The following is a 15,394-nucleotide window of genomic DNA, read 5'->3' as shown; positions in this document are numbered from 1 at the left end:
GTCTGGATACAGGTGAGATCGCATGTCCAGTCTACTTAAAATAAGTAATTGTGACTGTTTGCCTCATTGACTTCTCAGTGGATTTTAATTCTCATTATTTTGGGCGCTACAGCCAACCAATGACAATAAAATTTAGAACTTTCTTTCTATATTTCACACATTACAGTAACCTGTGATTTATAACTGATAGTGAGATGGATAAGTGACTATATGATTGACACTGTTTACAAAAGTGCACACACTTTTTAACTTTTCTTAGTTGAAATGAACAATTTCTGTCTAAAATGTTTTGATATCTTCTCTTAAAAACTAATATAGAACCAGAATGCTACACCACTTTTAACACAGCATCAGATAAACAGCTGAAAAACATTATTGCTCATTATAGGAAAAAATGTCATGTGAAGTGATCCACTGAACTTACTGAACACTTTTAGAGTTAACTTGAAATTGTGATGCATTTATTTATCTATTTTTTGGGTCAGTGAAATGATTATTATATAATATAATTATGTAATAAAATTATTCAATATAATTAGATAAGGCTGTTGAATTTTTTTTTCAGCTGGAGCAAATAATATCAACACTGATTCACATGATTTCTTACGCAACTCCCCGGACAATGAATCCACTTCACTTCAACACATTCAAATCGCTGAAGGCCAATACAGGATCTTTTCAGTTTAGAGACTATGTTATTATTCTTTAAAGTTATAATCATTTCAGTTTCATTCCTTGTTTAATGAGTGCCTTGTTTGCTGTGATAATTGCAGTTGTGGTTTAATACACCTCCAAAGACACATTGAGCACAAATAGAAAGGAACAGCTAGTGCTGTTTATGGCGTCTCTCAATATTTGTCCATTTACAACATTAAGCAGATTAATTATAAATTATAGTAATTAACAAAGTTGGTTGTTGTGGAGTGGTTAGCACTGTCATCTCACAGCAAGAGGATCCTGGGTTTGAATCTAGCTGGATATATGTAACGCAGACACTAAAGCGGTCGGGCTAGAATGTCATGCTAAAGAGAATGATTCTTTTAAATACAAGGGGGAGCAAGCCAGTCAGATGCCAAGGGCACAAAGATGAAACAGGTCTGATCGGAAACAGTTTATTCCCAGGCCAGGGAGCACAAATAAAAAAAAAAAAACTCTTAAAAAAATGTACGTAATAAAATGTTATCAATAACTAAAATCCCCCAGGAATAAACAAACCCAATTCTAAAACTAGTAAAAATACAATTTTCTATGTTCACTAAAATCCCCTGATGCAATTATGCCATATGTTTGTTATGGGTCCACCAGCAGGCCAGGAATTCCTTCTCTAGAGCAGAGTCCACGCCAGCCTCATCTCCGGCAGACGAGGACGAGCCTCCTATCCTCCTTTTGTCCCTTCACTGGGTCCATCACATCCCAGCCCAGCTCGCGTCCTGCACCGGAGTCTGTCATGCGATGCCACCACGGCTCCCCTCGCGTCAGCACCCTATAAAATAACAAATAGGGGCTGATCGCACCCCCACGATCAGGCAGCGGGTCCCTCTTTTCACCTGGCCTTCACACATTTCTCCTCATATCTGGGGCCTCTCTCCTCCCAGTGCTCAGCTAGCCTGCTTTTAAAAGGTCTTTACACAACTGTTAGGCCACCTCTGGACACACCCATACCTCAGGGGCTACCCCTGACTCTGGACCAATGTCAGCTGGGATAGGCTCCAGCCCCCCTGCGACCCTGAATTGGATAAGCAACAAATAACGATGGATGGATGGCTAGAAAAAAGGCCAGAAATGGTCATCATCTCATTTTGTACGCTAGATAAACTATCGCATGCTAAGTGCAGAGCCTGCTTCGCAATAAAAGCAACCCCATGTTTTAATGTGAGAAGGCTCTTATATGGAATACAAAGAGCGAATCGCGAATGACTGCTGCAGAACAGCATGCAGCACTTTTGCTCGTCCCCAGTGACTCCATGTGGCTTTGACAAAAAAAAAATGACAGAGCGATTTGTCCTCCCGAGAGCGGTGGTTTGCATGGGTGTACACACGTAGATGTCTCATGTTTATTTAAAACATGTAACAGTTCATGGGCAGATTTGTTTACGTTCACCACCAACCCTCCTGGCTTACCAGTACATTTGATCTGCAGCTAGATTTGAGTCAAAATTAAACTGAAAGTGTTCAATTTGTTTTACTTTTACTATTTTATTTTTTAAGCCATTATTCTGTTATATTTTTTTTTCAATGCAGTCAATGCAGATTTCTTAAAATATGATTGATCTTTGTACAAACACAGGTAGGGTTAGGGTTTCAAAGCATCTGAAAGCTTTATAGCTACTCTGTTTCCAAGTAGGCCTAATCTAAGAGATTATTTTTTCTTCACTTTACAATTGTTTCATTTTGTTAGCTATAAATTAAATAATGTTTCCAGTTCTATAATGTAATACCTCTAAAAAATGTTAAAGAAAAAGAAATGTTAAAGTACTAGATAATTATAAATACCCCACTGCAGTCACATGTGGTAAATATTTATATACCTAGACCTTTAGTAATGTCAGTGAGCTCATTTATACTTACTAGGCTGCCTAATCTTCATTAAACTAAGAAAAGTAAAGTTGTACTTTATTTTCCCCAAAGCTGAAATAGGCTTTGTTACAGCCAGTTAAAGTACCTTTGATAAGTAGGCATTATAAATTTCACAGGAGGTCTCACCATTTCTCCCATATAATATACAACTTAAATATTTTATCAAGAGGCTTTATAAGATCCTCTTGAGCCTCCATGTAGATAATGCTGACAAAGTAAAAGGCAGATTGGAATCTGACCTGGTTACTATAGAGCCGGAGGCCTGGAGGGGCCTCTATGTCCTGTGCAGCTCTCCAGTGTCCTGGTCTTTAACTCTGCTTGGGAGAGGCAATTCAAGATTTTAAACAGGCTGTACGTTATTCCTGAGGGAATCCAGCCTTGTCCAAGTATTATGCTAAATGTCAATCTTCTGTAAGATCTTATTTTCATTGTTTGTGGAGGTGCCCCCCATGTCCAGTAGTATAAAGTAATTTTTAAGCATGCTCTACATCTTGCTGCAAGGACTTGCCTGCTGGGATATTGAGCTTGTGGATCAATAATAAAACTCCTGATCAGTGACTGCAAGTTGGGACAAGTATGATTCCATTTGAAGCCTTTTCTGCAGTTTTAAAAGATAAGACTTTCCTATTCTACCACACCTGGGACCCATGTAACTACCTGAGTGTCTCTCTCATCAGATGAGGTTGAGGCTTGCAGATCTGGCCTGGAAAAAGGATATGATGCCATTGTTTAATATGAGACTGCCCTGTCATCCATGGATTCTCTGGACTCATTTTTACTGTTACTATTAGTACTAGTTTTGTTACCCCTCAGCCATGCAAGAGACTGGTATTGTCATCGCCCTGCTGGGTGGGTGGGCGAGCACCGTGTATATCCAAGTTTGTGAATGTGAACTGAAGAACGAGGCAAAGTAGGATTTTGAAATTCATACCATAGGTACATCTACTAGAAATCTCGGACAAGTTTGAATTTTAGTGACCTTGACCTTGAATTTCTTAAGACTGACTTTTTTGATGATGGTCTCCAACTGCTGGGTTAGGCTGTTATCAGAGATAAAACTACAGTTATTCTGATGAAATAAATGTGTGAATTGGGATCCTTAGCATTAATTTCAGTGGTCAGCATGTACATTTACATGTGTTTCCAAAGTTTCTCTTCTTTTTCTGTGCAGATTATACTTCTGCTACGATTGTGCAAAGTTACAAAAACATCCTTATTAATTCAGTTAAATATACTGAATGGAAAACTAAAGTATGATGTACCACCAAACAGTTGAAACTGGTGTGAACGTCTACTGTGTCAGCACAACAAGTTGTTTTGCTCATAAGTTTCCCATTTCAGTTGTTATTTGTCTCTTTGCCATCGGGGACAAGAGACCAGCTCTCTTTACATAGCACACTTTGAGCGTCATATCCTTCTCGCTGTCTTTCTATGACATCATCTCTTCTTTAAGTTAGTAGAGGCGCCCTAAAATAAATGAAAATCTAAATTTATGCTGGTATTCTTCTCTTTTCATCCCCGCTTTTTTTCTTTGAAGCGCTGGCAGAGCATTCGGGCAGAGGAGAATGTCGTGGCTCCTGCCGTCTTCTTATTATGCATCTGAACTCGAAGAGCCAAGTCAGTCGGAGAGAAACCTCAGCATTGCCATCATCCTCCACCTCATCTTCTGTAAGTACAGGATTATCTTCCTTGCTGAATAGTAAATGAGTGCTCATAATAGTATGCAAATTGTGCTGCATAATCTGTGTGTGTGTTTGTGTGCATCTAGCTGCAACTTCCTGCATGGCTGTGATGCCCACCAGTCTTATGTCCAGCCTTCTGCTGTACAAACACCGCAAGGTTGGTGTGTCAGCCCCTGTGTAGATGCAAACAAGTTTCCCCTTGCTGCTGTGAGCGTTAAAATCTGCTGCCACCCCTCTAAGGATCCATCAACACTCCAAGCGGCTCATAAACCGAATTGTTTTTTTCGTGCAAGTGTAGTAGAGTGTGACAGTGATTTTCTGAGTCATACCCACCAGTCTCTAACTAATGTCAGCAGATGGTTAATGTTCATGTCTGATTTTGGAATTAGATTTCTCTCCCTTCTTCTCTCCTCCGCAGGGTGTAAGTACATCTGTTCTGTGTCGTGATGTGGCTTGGCTCACAGAGGAACTTTTGTTCAGGAACAAAGACGTCGGCTTTGGGGGAAGTTTGACAGAGGTTGTCCACTACTCCCTGTCTCTGCTCGCCCCTCACCTCATCATAGCCGCTGCACCATCCAAGTCAGTTTCCTGTCATAAAAGAAAAATGCTGATGAGCTGTTGCTCATCAATAATAGATTCTACCTTTTATTGTTTTTCCTTTTGGTACACACCTCTGCAATTCTAGGAAAGACCCATTGATTGTGCCCAGTCCTTCTCTTGCTGCCACGCTTCACCTCTGCTACATGGCAAAGACGGTCACACACGCCTTTATATTGGAGGCTGTTGGGGGTGAGTGACTTTGAAGGCATGCGTTTTATGTAGGTATCATCTTGACCATGTGTTCTGGCAGGCACCTTATTTTTCGTAGGAGGCCTTGGCAGTTACTCTGACTGTTGGCATGTCAGCTTGGAAAATCAGTTCTACAGAAAACATTTTAATTTTTAAGAACTTATTATGCGTGACATTTAGGGGGTAGCAAGTTTTTAGCAGTGTCAGGGAGTGTGCACACAGAAGGAGAGTTTTTTTTTTTAAACTAGCAAGTGTCAGCAGTGGAATTAAACTGTTTCGTTTTAAGTTTACATTTTATTAATGTCCATCACTTCCAGCTTTAGGAGTATGTGGATTTGTATATAATGCTTGAACTCGAACCTAAACGTATAGTGGGGGTGCGCTGGGAATAGTTGCTGCAGGTATATCGGCTGCACATTTATGATGTGAATTTGCTGTTTCACCACATCCTAAAGTTGCTCTATTTGGATGATAAAGCACAGAGGTAGTATAGTTTTTAAGTTGTAATTAGTGTTTAATTTTTATTTTGTTTTGACATTTTGCTTTTAGTTCAGTTTAGTTTCAGTTACTTTCCAGAGCAAGTAGGCTCATTTTAGTTGTTTTGTTGAAATCAAAGAGCTTTTTAAAGCACTGGCTCACGGGCTTGTAGATGTCCAAATGATTCAATAAATATGTCCATCAAAGCCTCATCAGACAAGTTTTGATAAAAATGTGTTACCAAAATAACAAGCACTTAATCAAAGGATATTTCCTCTAGTTTAGTTAGTTTTAAAAGTTCACAAAATTGTTTATTTTTTTGTTTTGTTTTTTCAAAAGTCAAGTATTTTTTAAATTTAGGTAACTAAGATTTTTATTACATCTAGTTTTAGTTTTTAGTTTAGTTTTAGTTAACTATAATAACCTTGACAGAGCATCAGATCTGATGACTGTGGAGCCCATTTGAGTACTCATTGTCATATTCAGGAAACCTGTTTGAGAGGATTCAAGTTTTTAGACATGGCTCATTATCCTGCTGGAACGAGCCATCAGAAGGTGAGTACATGTGGTGACAAAGGGATGACACGTACATTCAGAGATGCTCTTCTGCATGCCCTGTTATTTAAGTTATCGTTGCCTTCCTGTCAGTCTGGCCATCCTCCTCTGACATCAGCAAAGCATTTTTACCCAGAGAATTGCAGCTCACTGGATATTTTCTCTGTTTCTAACCATCCATCCATCCATTCGCTTCCGCTTATCCTTTCCAGGGTCGCGGGGGGCGCTGGAGCCTATCCCAGCTGTCATAGGGCGAGAGGCGGGGTACACCCTGGACAGGTTGCCAGTCTGTCGCAGGGCCAACACACAGGGACAGACAACCATTCACGCTCACATTCACTCACACATTCACACCTAGTGACAATTTGGATTATCCAATTAACCTATCCCCTCGAACTGCATGTCTTTGGACGGTGGGAGGAAGCCGGAGTACCCGGAGTGAACCCATGCAAACACGGGGAGAACATGCAAACTCCACACAGAAAGACCCCGGCCTGATGGTGGAATTGAACTCAGGACCTTCTTGCTGTGCGGCAACAGTGCTAACCACCGTGCCACCGTGCTGCCCCTGTTTCTAACCATTCTCTGTAAAGTCTAGAGATGGTTGAGTGGGAAAATTCCAGTAGGTCAGCAGTTTCTGAAATTATCAGTCTGTCTTGCATCACCAACTGTACCATGTACACAGCCACTTAAATCACCTTTCTTCCACATTCTGATGCAGTTTGAACTTCAGCAGATTGTCTCGATCATGTCTGCGTGTCTAAATGTATCGAGCTTTCATGTGACTGGCCAGTGATAGTATATCAAATTAGTAGTATATAGTATATGTCAAATTTAAAACAACAAGTACTTGAGTTGCAGTACTTTAGTTTTTGTTGGCTGAAGCCTGTCAGATAACTCTTACATGTTTTATTTAGATGTTTCCTTGGCTGCATTTCAATTTCAGTCACTACAAATAAAGCTCTGTGAGCTAAACTGTACATCAGCTGTCTTGTAGACAGTTGGCAGTTGCTTCAGTGACCATCCATGAGCAAGACATGGACAGCAAATCAGACTACAAATGCAAGATGTGCATTAGGGTCACATTTGTATGGAATGCATGTAATTGAATCAAACTGTATAACACATGGTACCATTAAAAACCTCCTCTTTTGGATAAGGACCGGAAATCCCTGGTTTAAATTTGATTGTGTTATCCCCTGTGTAAAATTATAATAATGGGCACATACTGAAAGTGTATCATAACCAGCATGTGGCGTTCACACATGCTGGTTGCGCTCTTTACATTTTATTTCCATTGCCATTATTCATTCAGGAAATAGATGGCCTGGATGTGAGCAGGAGGAAATAGAAGTGTGGAGGTTTGATTATGGATGGGCGTCCAAGTCATTCATTTCATTTAAAAGACATCATTTGCCTTCTGTCATAGACGTGCACTTTATTTTTGTGTTTTAATATCCGCAGCTGTATTTTTTCCCCAACATTTTTTTAAACAAACTACACCTGTACCACAGACATTGCTGAAAGCAATAATCTAAAGACTATTGGCACTGAATATCTGGTGTTTTAATTTACAGAATCATTCAATGTCTGTTTTTTTCTTTGGTGGTGTGGTTGGGAACAGAGCGATAATACATGACAGTAATATATGGTAATCGTCTAATGGCAGAAATCCTAAAGCCTAAATCTATACTTTATCAGATCCTCAAGCCCAGAGCTATCTGCTGAAATCTTATTTTCATGCTGACAGGCAGACAGGAATGAAGCCATAGAAACTGTAGCCCCATTTTAGGATTCCTGGTGGAGGTAAAAATAATGGTTTGAAGTACAGGAAGCTACTTCTCCAGCATGATTCACTGTTCCTGCATGACCTCTTTTGGTTGTATAGGAAGTGAAACTGGTGGGCAGGGGGCTTTGTACTGCTGAAAGCCTCTGTGTTGTATATTCATACATGGGTGCTAACCTCAAGTGGTAAAAATAAGTTGCATCAGGTCCTGTATACAGTATGTTGTTGTGATGTTGTAGCAAATCGAAAGAGCGATGTGATAAACACACATTTAGGGTTAGCAATAGTCAAATCTCCCCCGCCTCCATAATGGTTTTTGTTTAAAGTGGCTGTGTTATGCTCATTTCCTGCTTCACAGTTTTATTCTTGGACTCTACTAGATTAGCTTTTCTTGATTCATAACGATTTATGTTATGCTGGGCATGGTGCGGTCCCTCAGGTTATTCCCTGGCCTGCAACAAGCAGTTTTACCTCTTTGCAAACAGATTATTTAAAAGGGTGGTCAAGATTACCATAATAGAAACGCCCACTTTCATTAACCTCATCCGGACCCAAGAGTAGGGAAAAAACTGTGTGAAGCCTGAGCTTTTGTCTCATGTACATAGTAGTCATGTGCCCTTGAGGTGTTGCTGCTCACTAGTTGGGACCAGAAATACTAGTCAGTTAAACAAGTAGTAAAATAAAAGTCGTCTTTTATTTTATTAATATACACTTGGAGTGCCCTGTCATCAAGAGGTTACAATGACACTCGCTGACCCTCTTAATGCGATGGGAAGTTGTAAAGAAGCCAGGTGAAAAGCTCCATGAATGCGCGCAGGTCTGCAGTAATTTGATGCAGAAAATAAATGGCTTTATGTCGGGAGTGTCAGAGTAAACTGACATATAACCGTCAGGCTGGAGCGATACGTACCACAGAGTGCAGGCAGTGTACTGTGGATGATAACTTAGCACAGCACAGCTAAAATTAACAGCACTCTGTTAATCAGTCTCACATCTGTGTGTTCTTATTTTTAGACTAGTTGACCAGTTAATGACTAGCAAACTAGTTAACAGGAATATCTCAAGTCGGTTTATTAAATTTTGGTCTTGGTTAATATATATAGGATATTGTAGGTTCTTTACTTTACAGTATGGAGGGGACTGCTGTTGTGTGACAGCTGCACAGTTGAGGAACATGAACAGTCTGGATGTCAAGACTTTCCCACCAGGACATGAAAAAGCAGGATAAGTGGGATTGAGAATGTAAACAAAGACTTAATAACACTTGTGTAAATGACGGAAATCCTAGCTCACGCTTATCAGCAAAATCTCATCAGTTGATCTATTTTCCAAAGAGCGTGTCTAATGGCTAACAGATTTCAGCCAAATTGTAACCTACTTAGCTGTCATATACAAACACCTGCTTTACCACACGACACCTGTGCTGCACATTTGGTCTTGAGGAGGCGAACAATAAAATGTTTGTGTTTGTAGCGTGTGCGGTGTCAGCCATGCTGTGCGAGGTGGCTCACAATGGCGTCAGCAGCAGCGTGCGGAGTGACGTGGAAGGAGAGGAGGTCAAAGGTGACACGGAGTTTGATGTGGTGCTCTGCCAATCTGAGCTCACTGCAAGAGCCTTGCAGCTCTGCCATCTCCTGCCTCCGGGCTTCATGCCAGTGAGTTTGAATTCATATCTCACTCACACACACACACACACACTCACATAGCCAGCGTGTCTCATTCAATGGATGTTTAATGGAGCTGAACAGCCATTCATCCTGCTCTGCTGCCTCTGTCTCAGCCAGAGAGAGGTTTTGGATTGTATGCGTGCACTGTGTGTGTGTGTGTGTGTGTGTGTGTGTGTGTGTGTGTGTGTGTGTGTGTGTGTGTGTGTGTGTGTGTGCGTGCGTGCGTGCGTGCGTGCGTGCGTGCGTGCGTGCGTGCGTGCGTGCGTGCGTGCGTGCGTGCGTGCGTGCGTGCGTGTGTACATGCTCCATCAAACTGACTTCAAGGGCTCCGAATCTGAGCCAGAAATACTATTCCTTTTTGTTTGCCCACCTTTCATTTCGGCAGCTGCTCTTTCTTGTCTCTGCTGCTTGCAGCTACATTTCTCTCCCCATTCCTCACAGAAAAATATCTCTCCTGCTCTGATTCCCCTCCCGGGCACCCCTTATTCTCGTTCTAAGATCATTCCTACGTCTCTACTACACACCTTATGTTCCCTGTCAGCCGTCTCCCTCTGCATTTCTTAGATATGTGATTGGCTGAAGCTGTTTGTAACCTTGCCTCACCATTGAATCATTTGCCCTCTCACGTTTTCTCCATAGCCTTGTCAGTCTTCCCAGAGTTTCGCGCTGGATGCCATTGACAGTCTGGTTCGCTGTGGCATCCTGATCCAGGAAGAAGTAAGAAATATTTTAATAGTTTTAAAAGTTGGGCCTCATAAAACTGCATAATTTAACAAACAAAACTGTACTGAAATCTTGTCCTAAAGGTAGTTTAATGAATTAAATATGTAATAGATCTGGTGTGTGTTTTACCCAAAGATGCAATTTTAATGTTACCTTCAACTCTTCAGTGTGTTTTCTTTGCTTGAATTTGGTTATATAACTATTTAAGTTACTCTGTACTCATTAGAGGCTTTATATCATACACCTCCACAATCTAATGCAGTCCAGCACAGCTAACGAGGCCACAGTTCAGGATGGTGTTGTACTGGACAGCATTATATTGCATTGCTTTTAGACTTCAGTAGAAATCAGGTTAATTTAACTCTTTACCCCTTTAAAGCCCACTAGGAGTAATTTTTGAAGCTTTTTTCTGAACATATTTCAGGTGTCTGGGTTTTTACCAGAAGGCTGTGTCTATAAAGTTTCCCTTGGAAAAAACTACCCCAGTGGTGGTCAAACCACATCTTTATTTATAGATACTGAGATATCAAAACTCGTGGTTAAATGTCGTCTTTATGGGGGAAAGAGTTAAAGACACAATGTCATCCTTTTATCCTAGGGCTGTGGTCTCAATTATATTTTGCCTATTATATTAACCAGAGCTTGTTTCTGTCTGGTCTGCCCACTATCCTCTGGAGATTCCCAGGGATGTTCCCATCTGTGATTTCTGGAAGAAAGAGGACGGTCCTCTGACCTGGACCACTTCTGACGATCCTTATCACAGCGATTCTGACTGCGAGGAGCCGGACCTTTGCTCCTATAAGGTACAGAAGACCACTGGCTTTCCTGAGCCTCTGTAGCTCCTTCATCTCTCTTCTGTTGTGTCCAGTATAGAGCTGGTTCCACATCTTTCCACTGAGAGAAAGAAAAAGACTGGATAGAAAAGTTACATAAAAAAGTTGAAATGACTCATTTCAACGTTTGAAGTGAGTAAGCTTCATAGACACTGAAGTGACAGTTGAAATTTAAGGCCCACATCTGTGATGAAGCCTTAAGATCTGGTTGGCCGTGATTTTCTTCCCACGGATATTAACTCATCATTCTCTAAGTAGCACTACTTAACATTCAGCTCTCCGATATGTTTATTATGGTAGTTTGTTCTCAAAAGGCACCGTTGTGGGACTGGCTGTGCGCTGGCCCAAACTGCCTACAGGACATGCACAAAAATACCAGAACCACCACATGAAATACAACTTTAAAGCAACTGAATCTCCATTATAAAAGCACCTGCATGGATAGAGCCCACATCCTGAATGCCAATTAGCGGTAAGATCTTAGATTTAAAAGAAGCCCAACAGTCATGACTGTTGGACGTGATATCCGACTTCCAAGGTGTCCAAATCACCGGCTGTCAAAGGTGCAGGCATGTTATTCTTAATCACTGCAGAGCAACTTTGAGGTGATGGTCTCGGGAGTCGTGACTGTACAAATGTAAAACTGCACTGAGAAAGAGCAGCAGTTTTATCACACTGATGTGAGCAGGCATACTATTTAACAGCTCTGCTGACAGCTATGGAGAGAGCAGTAGCATTAACCAATGAAGCGTTTTAAATGCAAGCTTCAGCATCATAGAATCCAGTAAAGATGAGGATATTTTTATTTGAAGTTGTAGCATCCACATGCTTGGAAGCATTTTGTCTGCTGGATGATGGAAAAGGTAAGAAACTGCATATTTGCTTATTGCACATTAAAGAACTATAATGGCCGTGGGTGCTGGCATCTTAAAATGGCTTTTCCTGTTTAAATCTTGGAACAATGAACAGTTGCTAACGCTGTGAATAGTCGACACTATGAGGAGTTTAAAAAGAAAAAAAAAGGTGATACCAGCACTTTACATTGTGTTTTGCATTAGAGAGCGTTTTCAAAGACTTCAGTGTATTAAGTCTTTATAGATGTGTTGGTTATAATATGTAGGGCATTCAGTTATGTGTGCCCACCACCTGTCTGTTTACAAAAGGCAAGCCATATATAGATTTGGTGCTTGTTCAAGTCTGCCACTGAGCTCTGCATCATCATTGCTTCATTGCTTCCAAAAACGCATCACCCTCCACCTCCTTGCCTCCTTCTTCCTAATAGTATTTAGTTGTAATTTAGTTATTAATGTTAATTCGTTCATATTTGTTAAAGGTTGCGTATCCCAGGTTCTGTAAAAGGAGTGTTGTGGGCTCAGTGGTGCTTTGTGTGTGCTTCCTGGGATTTATTTCAAGCATCACATGAGAAAAGTCATACAGGCAAACAAAACTGTACTTTGTAATTCTCCAGTAAATAGTGGAAGCCTACACCTACACTTACAAATGAAAAAAAAAGCTGGGACACATACTTCAAACTCTGGAAAAAAAAACATCTAATGATGTTACATTTTAGCTTCAGGGCATTTTTTTGTTCCTATTAGATCATTTTAGGATATGGACTGATAAATGGACTGCCGTTATATAGGGCTTTTATCAAAGTGCTTTACAATTTGCCTCCCACACGCCCATTTACACACACACACTTGTGTTTCCATTACCTCACAATCATTTCCTACAAACTTACAGACTAAAACTGCCACTTTTCTGAACCTGATTTTACCTTAAACTAAGTTTTCACAGAAAAACTTAAATTAGAACTTTTTTTCTTCCCAAACAGGAGTCAGGTGGTCAGAGCAAGACTGATTGCGCAGATTTATATACCCACAACATGAGCCATACAAGTATGCACACAGAAACTATTGGCAGCAAGGTGCCACGAAGATACTACCTGACCATTAGGGGCAGGGAGGGTAATTGGGGTCTTAAGCAAGTAGACTTCAGCATGTGGGCAGGAAGTATCTGAGATCAAACGCAAACCACCAACCAGCCAGATGACCCTCTACCTTCTGAGCTACATGTCACATGATGTCATAATAGTAGGTAGAGCTGTCTTTCTGTGTATGACCTGCTTTTCATATGAATGATTGCCAAGTGACACCTCTGAATATTGAAGAATTGCACTCTTCAGTGTGGAGACTACTCTTCTTTTGTCCTTCGCAATTCTCTAGTATTCATATGCCTAACTCTGGAAATACAGGCCCTGATGTTTTTTTATAATTTAAAGATTTTACTAGCATCACCACACAACAGAAAGAACATTCTTATGACTGGCTTTGCCACATGTAGCTTGCTGGTTGACTGCGTAGTACAGTGCCACCCACGCTGGCATAACTTGTTTTCAGCTTTGTCCACCAAGGAAGTGCCGCACCACAGTTTACAAAGCTCCACTCTTTCAAACTCCATCTTTTAACTCTCTCCATCCAGTGCACTCATTTTTCTTATACTGCCGCCTCTGCACTGCTATCCTCAGTTCAGGTGCTGAAGCAAGACTGCATACACCTACATACCAGACAGCAAAAAGTATTCCCTAACCTCAGTTTGCCTAGGTAGATTCACTTTTGTTTTGCAAAGCAACCAGGCAAGAAAAAGCAAGAAAACTTTGCTGTTTTGTTTTCCCAAATGTATGTATATATTTTTTTGTTTGTGCGTTTTAGGTTATTTATTCATGTTGCCTCTCAGTTGTGTGAAACAAACAGCAAAATGCAATATAAATAAATCAATATGATCGACATTTTGGTGTTATTGGATTCTACCATTTTCCTTTTGGATCCAATTTTATTTCTACACACAATCTTCTTCTTTTTTATTTCTAAGTTAATATACTGTGTTGTGTTGTTTGTGTTGCGTTGTGATGTGTCATATCGTGTCGTGTTGTGTTATATGTAGTACCAACGTAGGACAGTTTTTCCAATTTCATTGTACTACTGTACTATGTATGACTGTGCAATGACAATAAAGAATTATCTTATCTTATCTTATCTTCTTATATTACCTGTGTAAATATTGTGCTGAAAATGCATTTTTTTGTTGCACTTTACACAAAGATTGAATGTTTGCAATGTCTTTGCTAAGCAGTCTCTCTGGACTTGTTTATACAACAGCTGCAGTGCTGACCTTTTTGTTGTGATGTGTTTTTACTGCTCGTACAACTCAACGCGTGATCGTTACTCTGACGGCTCCGTTTTCATCCTGTCATTTTTATTTCCGACTTTTTCTGTGTATTTAAGTGCTTCACCTTTTTATATAATGATTGTTTAAACGCTAATTGAATTAGCCCAGTTGACTAAGTGGCACCAGCTCATTAGCAAAAATATAAAAAGTTGTTATAAAAGCTTAATTAATGCATTGTTTTAGAAAAAAGGATTGTATGCAGATATAAGGTGCTGTGCAAAAAGCCTCATTTCTTTATATTTTGTGTATCTAAAGAAGCCAGGCTTTCTTGTAATGTTTTAAAGTGGTCTTGAGAAATAATGTTCAAGGTTCTGAAGGTCTTTCAGTTTTTCTTTGGACATTAACTGCTTTTTCCACCCAGAGGAATGTTATTTTTATTGTTTCTTCAACCACTTAACACTGATCTGTGAATCAATACATAGGTAATTAGGCACGAAACACAAGGGATGAACAAAGAGTTGTTTCTAAACATAGCAGACAACTTAGTGAAGAAACAATTTTATTTTAGGCGCCTTATTTCTAGCAGCCTGTCTCCGAAACATTTGTTCTTATTTTTTTTAGTCGAATCTATGGATCTACACAGTTTGAAAGGCATAAACTGGTATTTTTTAACCAATAAGCTGATTTCACAGAGTTATTAGCTGAAAACTTGGTGTATCTTGGGTGCAGTGTGTCCTTAACTGGATAGGTAGAGGACAGAAGGGGAAAAAAAGGCCTAAAAAAATTATCTACAACATATGAACAGTATCTGAAAATCATCTCCTTTAGAGAGAAAAAATCGACCTGACACAGAACCTGAGAAATGCATCCGGCCCTTCAACTCATCCATCCACTCCTCTGAAATGGTGGTAGGGTTGCTGTCAAGAAGCCATTCTTAGGGAAGGCAAACCAGGAGAAGAGGCTGAGGTGTGCCAAATTATACAAGAACTTGACTGAAAATCTGTGACAATGTGTCTTGATGGAGTGATGAATCCAAATTTGACATTTTTGTTCAACATGTCTACAGCCATCTGTAAAACATGGTGGTCTGTCATGGTTTAAGGCTCCATTTCAGCAAGTGGTATTGGGGATCTTATC

General features: G+C 40.2%; 1 protein-coding gene across 11 annotated transcripts in view; it reads left to right on the top strand.

The window, feature by feature from the left end:
* gpat2 (glycerol-3-phosphate acyltransferase 2, mitochondrial) overlaps window positions 1-15,394 on the top strand; it is a 184,864-nt gene that overhangs the window by 161,464 nt on the left and 8,006 nt on the right. For 10 of the 11 annotated variants that reach the window (XM_039621010.1, XM_039621015.1, XM_031727931.2 and 7 more), the window contains 7 exons: window positions 4,115-4,245; window positions 4,346-4,416; window positions 4,678-4,838; window positions 4,945-5,048; window positions 9,340-9,521; window positions 10,173-10,250; window positions 10,934-11,059. In XM_039621010.1, coding sequence (XP_039476944.1) covers window positions 4,115-4,245; window positions 4,346-4,416; window positions 4,678-4,838; window positions 4,945-5,048; window positions 9,340-9,521; window positions 10,173-10,250; window positions 10,934-11,059 — 853 coding nt within the window. Of the gene's footprint in view, window positions 1-4,114; window positions 4,246-4,345; window positions 4,417-4,677; window positions 4,839-4,944; window positions 5,049-9,339; window positions 9,522-10,172; window positions 10,251-10,933; window positions 11,060-12,923; window positions 13,906-15,394 lie in introns of those variants that run through there. The other variant, XM_039621017.1, reaches the window with a different exon arrangement.

Source organism: Oreochromis aureus, linkage group 12 (assembly GCF_013358895.1).
Source record: "Oreochromis aureus strain Israel breed Guangdong linkage group 12, ZZ_aureus, whole genome shotgun sequence".
NCBI classification, from domain to species: domain Eukaryota; kingdom Metazoa; phylum Chordata; class Actinopteri; order Cichliformes; family Cichlidae; genus Oreochromis; species Oreochromis aureus.
Note: the sequence above shows the minus strand (reverse complement) of the source record. Positions and strands in the feature narration are given on the sequence as shown.